At 53.3% G+C, this 8,993-nt stretch overlaps 2 protein-coding genes across 2 annotated transcripts; both read right to left on the reverse strand.

Moving 5' to 3' along the window:
* Positions 1-552: 552 nt before the first annotated feature.
* LOC131213404 (uncharacterized) lies at positions 553-5,824 on the reverse strand. Its single transcript, XM_058207438.1, has 3 exons — positions 5,758-5,824; positions 1,400-1,526; positions 553-1,309 (listed from the first exon to the last, which is right to left on the reverse strand). The coding sequence occupies exons 1-3, from the start codon at positions 5,822-5,824 to the stop codon at positions 1,171-1,173; spliced, it is 333 nt and encodes a 110-aa protein (XP_058063421.1). The 3' UTR covers positions 553-1,170.
* Positions 5,825-6,855: 1,031 nt separating this feature from the next.
* LOC131213779 (protein singles bar) lies at positions 6,856-8,750 on the reverse strand. Its single transcript, XM_058207900.1, has 3 exons — positions 8,382-8,750; positions 8,152-8,304; positions 6,856-6,933 (listed from the first exon to the last, which is right to left on the reverse strand). Exons 1-3 carry the CDS (start codon positions 8,748-8,750, stop codon positions 6,856-6,858), a joined length of 600 nt encoding a protein of 199 aa, XP_058063883.1.
* Positions 8,751-8,993: the final 243 nt, after the last annotated feature.

Below are 8,993 nucleotides of genomic sequence, written 5' to 3' on the forward strand. Positions count from 1 at the left end.
CACACACACACACACACACACACACACACACACACACACACACACACGCGCGCGCGCGCGCATACACGCACACACACACATCGACATCTAAACCCAAAAGCACACTTGCGTGCGATGCTCGCGAACCTCGTTTTTTACTTCGAATCTTCGAGCCAATTAAAGATACATTTATTCGTAGCCATTCGTAGCCCTTTTCACTTTACTCGTCATTTCACAAGGTGGGGAATGGAAAACATTCGCAGGGGGAACGGAAAACAACGACGGATGCAACGACAGATGCATCCTGGACCGTTTGCCTGTGGCTAGTGCCGGTCTATGGGGCGCTTTCGGATGCTTCTCGGTGTGGTCTCGTTTTCAACTTTACGCTTCTGTGTATGCGCCACTAGTAATGAAACCCCCTTAAGCATGGCAATGGCACCTCAGTCCAGTGTCCCTTGGCGATCGGTTTTCTGTCATCGAAACACGAACCTGATTGGACGCTACTACCAAAGACCAGAGCCTGGCCAGCGCCATCGTTCTCTGCTCTGCAATGTTTGGCTTTCCAGCACATGATGAATACCAGACTTGCGACTTCCACAAACCTAGCGTTTATTTGAATTTGCTCTTTAAGAACATTATTATGTTCAGTTAATATGATGTCTACGCCACATTTGCTCCCTAGCATTAAAATAGAATAAAATAAAGTAAATGTTTGCGCTCAAGTTAATCTGTACAATGTCAGGGTTCGACGCTAACGCTTGTCGCCAACGAAATATTTTGTTGCCCCCCCTCCTGTTCCTTTTCCTAAACACATTTGGTTCCGGCCATGGCAAACGGCCCATCAATCCCTCTAATCCCTGTGTAGAGAGTTCCGCTCGTCGGTGCGCGATAATCTCGTTATCGCCTATGCCTAACTGTTATGTACAGCTCTCCTACCTTTGATTGCCGTTCTTTTTGGTCTTGGTCTAGGCTCCACCCGCAGGTACATGATCTCAAGGACTGGGCTGGTGGGTGCTCAGGCGGGGTTCCTTTTTCCAGTAAGACTTCCCCTTTCATGTATCCCGACGGTTCCAGCCCATCGGGTTGGAGGGATGGCCTTGTCTTGCCCCGTGAGTCTTACAAATACAGTGCGGAGGAGCATGGAGGATGGATGATTCGATACGATTCGGACTCTCTCCTCTCCGCGTGGACTCACATTCGCGTGATCACATCGTGCAGCTCGCAATCGCCCGAGAATGTCACACTGCGACCCGAGGCAGACACCTTCTGCGAGACGGTTTCTATCGGTTGTATCGGCGCGGCTGGGAGCGATGGCACCTTGGTGCGTGGACTGTGGGCGCAAAGAGTCGAAGGGATGACAGAGAGTAGGAGGCGCATTAAGAGAGGGGCCTCGGGCGTGCTGGACCCTACGCATACTAACCTTCGCTCCCAGCGGGTGATGAACGCGATCAGCGTGATCAGGATGATGAGCGCCACCAGCACCCCGAGCCCGATCGCGGCCAGCGTCATGTTCGGGTGTGCCTCACCATCCATCGAGACCACCGGCACTGGAACACAGGAGGATAGATCGTTAGAAATTAGCCTTAGTATAAGCGTTGGATCGATAGAGAGTAGTCGGTAAGCAGCTCGTCGTTGTCAGCAGCTCGGCCCATAGGTTCCCGAGAGGCCCTTACTGATTCAATTTTGTTGCCAAAGGGCCGGAAAACCAAATTGATGCAGAAAGCAACAGAAGAACAACATTGTCGGGATCGAGCGCTCGAGATCGGATTATCGTCCGATCTTTATCTGAACTGTGGACAAATACGCCACATCATCCCTACCCTTTTGAAGGCCCCGAGAAAGATCCAAAAGATTGGGAAATGGGTGCCACATGAACTGAACCGAATGACAGCTGGAACGTGAAATACAGCTCGGTACAGCTGCACAAAAGGAAGTCGGAGCCGAGGATTCCGGGCCGGTGGGTTGCCTGGGCCGCCAGCCGTCCAACCGATCCAACGCCCCTACCGATGGTCTCGATCGGGCTCATTACCACGGGGCCGACGCGGCCGACTCCTCCGACATAAGCTGCCATATGCCGTAAAACTAAACTAGGCCATGACACCGTGTGCGTTGGCAAATCGCACCAAACGGTGAAACGAAACGTCACGGGCCCGGGCGTCTGAAGACTTACTCGGGATCTGCGGTTTCGCGGTGGCAGCGACCCACACGGTCGAGTTGTGGCCCCGATTCGAGTTACAAAATCCCGCAAACCGGTGGGGTTGATTGAACCCGACCGCCCCCCGACCGGGTAGTCTAGTCGTGTTGCTGCTGCTGCTGCTGTGGTGGCTGGTCAAGGCTGAGCGACGACTACGGGGCGTGAAACGACACGGATCTGAAGAGCTGAGTGTTGTCGCGTGCTAAGCGATGACTTCCGCTCCTCCGCTAACCTCCGGAGACCAGCGCAGGCCGGAATACAACATCCTGCAGCTAATGCCGGTAGATGGCCAGGGGCCGTCGTGCACAAGTCGCGCGCCGGTTCAAGGTCGCGCACGTCCGGATTGGCAGGTAGTGGCCGGCGGCGGCGGAGTAGATCCTGCGAAGCAGCAAAACGGTCGCTCCTCAATTAAATTGGCGACATGGCGGCATTCATTAGGCCATGTGTGGCGACGGCTGTCGTACCTATCGCCCAACGCAGATCAACTGATTGGGGGCCGCATTGCGCATAGTGGCGACGCTCGTTAGCCGCGCAACAACCAACCGGGGCAGCTGTTGGGCTGCGTCAACGGCTGATGATCGTTTGCAGCTTAGCGCACGGCGCAGTACACAGGCCGAAAGTACGAAAGGTTATTCCCACACCGGGCCCGCTCTCCGGGAGCTGCTCAGTTGCTCTTCCGGCTGCTGCTGCTCCGCTGCAGGTTGATTTATGATGTCACGGGATCCCATCCCACCAATCACCTGATGGGGATGATTACGCTGTGCATGGCGTGCAAAAACGGGGGAACACAGTAAAATTGGGGGTTTTGCAGCTCGCACATAAACAAAAACCGATGCACATCGACCGGTGATAAGTGCTGGTGAATACCACTCCAAAGCAACCGTCCCCCTGTAGGTAGCCCTCCAGGTGCCCGGTGCCCGGTGATTATCGGCTGCGCTGTACAGTGCTGGCTAAAGCCGAGTGATGGATGCCTCCCGGGGGAGTGGAGCTTCTTACGTATCCAGTACCGATCCGGTACCCTATTACATGACATTCGAAACGTTAAACTTCATTCTGGAGAATTCTAATCATTTACGAAACATTTGTTTGACATCTACGAAACACGGGACACGCTCCAAGTGGCTCGACGCTGTACTAAATTTGAAAAACTCCATTTCATTCTAGCTCACTTCCACCTCGCCTCGCCCTTCGTCGCCGGAATTGAAGCTGAAAACTTGGACGACTGGATGGACCATGGACTCCTACACCTTCGTGATCATCTCGGTCTCGCAAATGGTAACACTTTCGTGTGAAACCCTGTCATCCACCCTTGTCGAAACAGTTTCTGATATCTCATCTTTTTTTTTAGGAAAAATGACCCAACCGGTTGGATCAAACAGCTGACTCTGACGTGGCCGTTGGTGAGGATCAAGAACCTGGCCTCAGCTCCACAATAGAGGCTTTCCCAGCAGCGGCCAGCCAGCCAGCCAGCCAGCCAGCCGCGCTGCGTATTCGATTACCCAACCAGGCTCGGGCCTCGGCCAAATTACCCGTGCATCTGCCGGTGTGTGCGGTAATAGAAGCCGTTTTCCGGCTAGTTGCGCGTGCGCGCCGTATTTTCCGAACATCACTCCACCGGGCGGTGACAGCTGCTGTGAATCGTTTCCGGCCCCCCAACGGCAACGACCGGCGTCATCGCGGGAGCCCGAACGGGCGAACGAACTAACGCGCGGCCCATTGTTTTCGCGCGGTTGTCTGGGTTGTAGGTATGTTCCAGACACTTCCCACCGCCCGTCTGACATCATTCGACTGCCGCCGCTCAGTGATCGATGGAGATGGCTGCGACAGGCCCCGGGCCGACGAGCCGATGGCACGGGTCTCCGATGGCGCCACCGATGGAGGTTCGCCAGATGTGCGCGCAAAATGCCAACGCAAAGCCGCGATTGCGCGCGTGGTGCGCATCGTGCGCCATTATCAGCCCCCCCGCCCCGGCCCCCTGCCCCGGGTGGCGCTGTGCCCGCGGCCGGACTCGGAAAAACAAGAGGCTCCAGCTTGACGTAAACACAACGAAAGAGCCTCGCCTAAAAACTGAGGTGCTCGCCAGTTCTGAGGGGCTTTTACTAGGGTGTTCATTATGTTTTGCGAGCAGAGAGCGATGCTGCGAGCCCAATTGTTTTTTTTTGTTATATTGGTACACTCTTCAAATGAACTTATGTGAAATTTCATTTCAATCGGTCACTTCATTTTTTAATTTTTACAATGGAAAAAATCAAGTATCGAGTGATTGATTTTTTATTTTTGGAAGGTTTAAAAGCGAAGGAACGAATGTTGAAAGTGTATAAGGGCTCTTTACCTTTAATTTGGGGGGATAAAAGGGGTGTTTCTGAGTTTAAACATGGTCTTACTATCCTTCAAGGCAATCCATGTCAAAAACGTCAAAAACCAGACACAACACCTGAAGTCGTAGAAAAAATAAAGGATTTCGTATTGGAAAATCGTCCAATTTCTTAAAGAGATTTAGTAAAAGGCCTAGCCATCTCATTGAGCATTACAACCAATATTTTCACTGAAGTTTTGGGTTCCTAAAAGCTGTTTGCAAAATGGGTACCGCATTCGCTAAAAACGCATTCGAATGTATCTTTCTCGATAGCATTTAAGGCGTTTTCGATAGAATAAAGTGGATTTTGTGCATCGAACCATCACTATGGATGAGACTTGGGTCTATCACCATGATCCTGAATCAAAATAATAGGTTAAAAAGTGGTGTGAACCTTTTTCTTCGGTTCCGAAACGAGTTCGTCTAGAAATTGCCTAAAAAGACGTTAGCATCAGTTTTGTGGAATGTGAATGAAATTGTGTTAGCGGATTACTTGTAAACTAGTAAAATAATACATTTTGATTATTGCTATAGCATTCTAGACCGATTGAAAATGAAAAATCGTGCTTTCAAACCAAAAAAAAAATGGTGTGCGGAAAGCGTTTTCCATCAAGTGATGACGTCATAACGACGTCTGTGACATGTCGATACTAAATGGCTTGTAAAAAAAACTAAGTGACCGATTGAAATTAAACTTCACATACGTTCATTTGAAGAGTCTTCCAATATAATATACAAAAAAATGGGCTCGTAGCAGCGCTCGTTGGTATCGACCCGCAAAACTTAATGAACACCCTCGTCTATCGTAATGCTCCAGTGCTCCTCCATCGCCCCAAACACCCACAACCCATCTGTCCTGTGGCACACATTCCTTAACGGCCGCTAAAGGGACTACGTGCCCTACACGCAGCTAAAGGCCCACCTAGGGCCTAGCATTCCGGCACACACGCGCAATGATGATGCGATGCTGCTGCTGCTGTCGCCGTGCGCCAATTACCACTCCGACAGACCTCCGACTTCAAGTTTCACTTTCGTTCGCCCGACATTTCGCTCGACCGAGATCTCCGAGATCGACGCGCCCAACCGGATCGCTAACACGCTTTTCGCTAGAACGCCACCTTCGCTTCGACTTCGGCCATCGACTCCTTCGCCGGGCAGAACTTTCACCACCTCCAGCGGCTGACGGGGGGCCTTGGAGAGCAGAGTAGCCACAGAGGCAGTTACTAACCTTCGTTCTCGCGCTGGCACTCGATCAGCTTTGCGCCGACGACGTCCCCGACGGACATCTCGGTCATCTCCCGGCGGCGGCGGCGTCGGCAGCAGCAGGAAACCTTGCACGCGGTCACCGGTGTGTTGGGGCTGCGAAGGTCGCCCGGGTTCGCCTCCTCCGATCCGCGCGCGCGCGCGCTCGAACGGCTCTAGCGAACAAGGTCCTCCGGCAAGGGTGGAACCCGCCTCCGCCTGGGAATTCCCACCCGAAAACCACGCAACCGGAGGTGAGGTGTCGACGAAGACCACCAACCAGTCTAGTTGGTCCAGACCTACGCCAGGGAATCTTCACCTGGAACCGTTTTCACAGCAAATTCTTCCGCCGGTCGGTTGATCGTCGGTCAGCCAGCCGCATCCGTTAGACACACTCTCTGGTTGCACTTCCTGGCCCCCGGGGGCCGGTTGAGATCGTAGAGGCCTTCGAACACGTCTCGACGATCGCGGGTTCGGCGTGGATGGCGCGCGCGTCAGGTGCAGCGTCCGTTGATCGACTGAGCGGTTGATCTCGGTGGCATACGGTTGAAATATAATCGCTCCTACTCGCCGCCGACCGGAGCCCACACTCGTCTGTCACTGCGCCGGGCACGATCAGGCCCGAGGGGGGGCCGGCCACCACCACCACCACCAGCACCGTCAGCGCGTCCGAGTTATGTCCGAGATACTTTACGACGACGTCCATGGGATGCCGCGGAGATTTTGAGTTATGTATACCGAGGCGCCTAGAGTTGGAGGATTCGAAATGCACAGCGATCGAGGACATCATAGGAGTGCATTGGAACCATGGAAACCCACCGGGAAACACGCTGAAGCCCGGGAAACCCCTGGGCGGTGTCCTAGAGAGAAACACGTCTCACGATGTGGGGTCGGTTTTTTTTTCTTGTTTTTATTACAAATCCAAATCAGTAAATTACGTTTCGGAGCGCGAAATGCGTCGGCGCCACACAGTGTTGCTGTTCCCCGTTTTGTGCAATCGGATGAAGGGTACGCGCGCTCTCGTAGGGTCCTCCGTCCAGAATCCTCCGCACGCTCTTCGGATCCGCCGCTTGACGGACGCCGTTCACGAGTATCCTTTCAGGTGTCGGTAGGCGACGAACGCGTCCACCCCGTACACCAGCCCCACGATGCCGCCCATGTACTGAGGGGCGCCGGCAGCAAGCGGGAACCGGAAATGAGCAGGGAAGCGCACAGGGTCGTTGTTGTTGCGTGCTTGTGTAGGTGTGTGTGTGGGGGTGAGGGGGTGGGTGATTTGTACAAACAAGCGGGGTACTTACTGCGTGCACTGCGGGCCGCATCAACCCATCATCGTTAGCATCATTGTTAACAAACGCACAGCGAGCTTATCAAATCATCATCCGGCAATACACACTCGGGTTAGTACTTGTTACGATGGTCGGAACGACGTCACTCGCACCTAATCCCCAAAAGTCCGGAAATCGAGCCGGTCAGCCTGGTTCAGCCACTACTCAGCTACTCAGGTCTCAGCGTCTAGCGTCTACCGCGGAACACAACTACCAAACGGCGGCCGATGGCGATGCTGCTGCGGGCTAGAGTCGTAACTACACTGTGCTGGAGAGGGTTATCCATTTCGTAGTTTCGTTAAATCACAGAGCGCTTTACTGTCTGTCAATCTAAGTGTCCGGCTTGTAATTGAATATCTGTCATTTCAGAAAATGAATGGTGTCGTTCCAGCAACATATGTTTCAACGACAGTCAACACGCAAACGTGTCACATCTGGGGGCACTGAAAGTACCCCTGCATTGATTGAAGAGAGACCAACAAAGAGGCGGCTCCGTAAAAAAATCATTGAAAATTATCACATCAGAATCGGCAAAGTACAAAGTTTATGACGAAAAAAATGCATTAAAAAGTTAATTTTTCAAGCGCTTGTTTTTGAAACTACCAAATGAATGAGCCTGTAGTTAAGGATTCCAGTTGCAACATACGATAAGCGTGCATCATGCAGTTTGCAATATCGACCTAGTAAGTCTTCAGTTTTAAGACTTCTCTCAAGAAGTTCCCGAGAAGCCCATTCTCGATTTTACACTCTTTGGTTAGGCTGGGCTGGTTGGACAGGGGCTTCCAAATCCTCTACTGAGCAGGCAAACTTGGAAACCCCAGATACTATCGGCTACTTATTGAGGCAATCATTACCAACTGTCTGACTCCATGTAGGGATGTCCACGGGAGCGGCCGTCGACGGAGCCAACGCATCGAGTGTGCGTAGAAGTCCTCGCATGCTATATCTGGGGTATGACAGTGTCGGGACGGGACAAAGTAACGGGAGGGAAGGGCACACGAAAACCAAATCAAGCATAAGATGCGTGTTAGATCGGTGCAAGAACGCGAACTTACGTAGACGGCCGTCATGGCAGGGTACGCGCTGTGGATGCCGCCGGTGTTTTTGAAGATCAGGAACTTCGGGTACAGGAACACGTTGACGGCGAACCCAAGGTACGAGGCGGCGCTCAGATACATGACGCACCCTAGCCCATTGTAGACCACTTCCTGTTCGAAAACACACACAAAGACGAACGCACGTTATGATCGAAGGATAGCTGGCATGCTGGGGGGGTGGAACTCACGAAGATCGACTGGCGCACGAGATGGAAGGTCCGGTTGGAGACGGTGTAGCACAGCACCAGGATGGTGGTGGTCAGCAGGAAGGCGGAGCAGGTGGTGAGGAAGCCGAGGAACGCGTCGCCGATGTCCTTGGCCGTGTCGAGCCCGAACTGGATCAGCATCGTCTGGCAGAACCAGCCGAGGACGAGCTCGAAACACTTGAGCAGCCCGTTCTTCGAGAGGAAGAAGTGCAGATTGACGCAGGTGCAGACCCGGCAGCACCCGAGCCGGATGCCACGGTTCTGCACCTCGTTCAGGTGACCGCCGCGGCCATAGCCCGGCCCGGCTGGACCGCCCGCTCCGGTCGGCATACGAATCACAGCGTGCGGCATCACTCAGTCTCTCTCTCTCTCTCTCTTTTACTCGAAGTCCTGTGGACGATCTCCAACGAGCCGAAATCCCGACACTGATGCCTCAGCGATTGTTGGCCAGAAACTGACGGTGCGTGAGGCGACGCTAGGCCGTCGAACCGACCAACTCAGCTACAAACGTCCTGGGGTCCTCAGGATGCTCTAGACACGCCGCGAAAACAGATCTATTTTCGAACCACGCACAACGCACACGGCACCCGTCAT

Source organism: Anopheles bellator, chromosome X (assembly GCF_943735745.2).
Source record: "Anopheles bellator chromosome X, idAnoBellAS_SP24_06.2, whole genome shotgun sequence".
Classification (NCBI taxonomy): Eukaryota; Metazoa; Arthropoda; class Insecta; order Diptera; family Culicidae; genus Anopheles; species Anopheles bellator.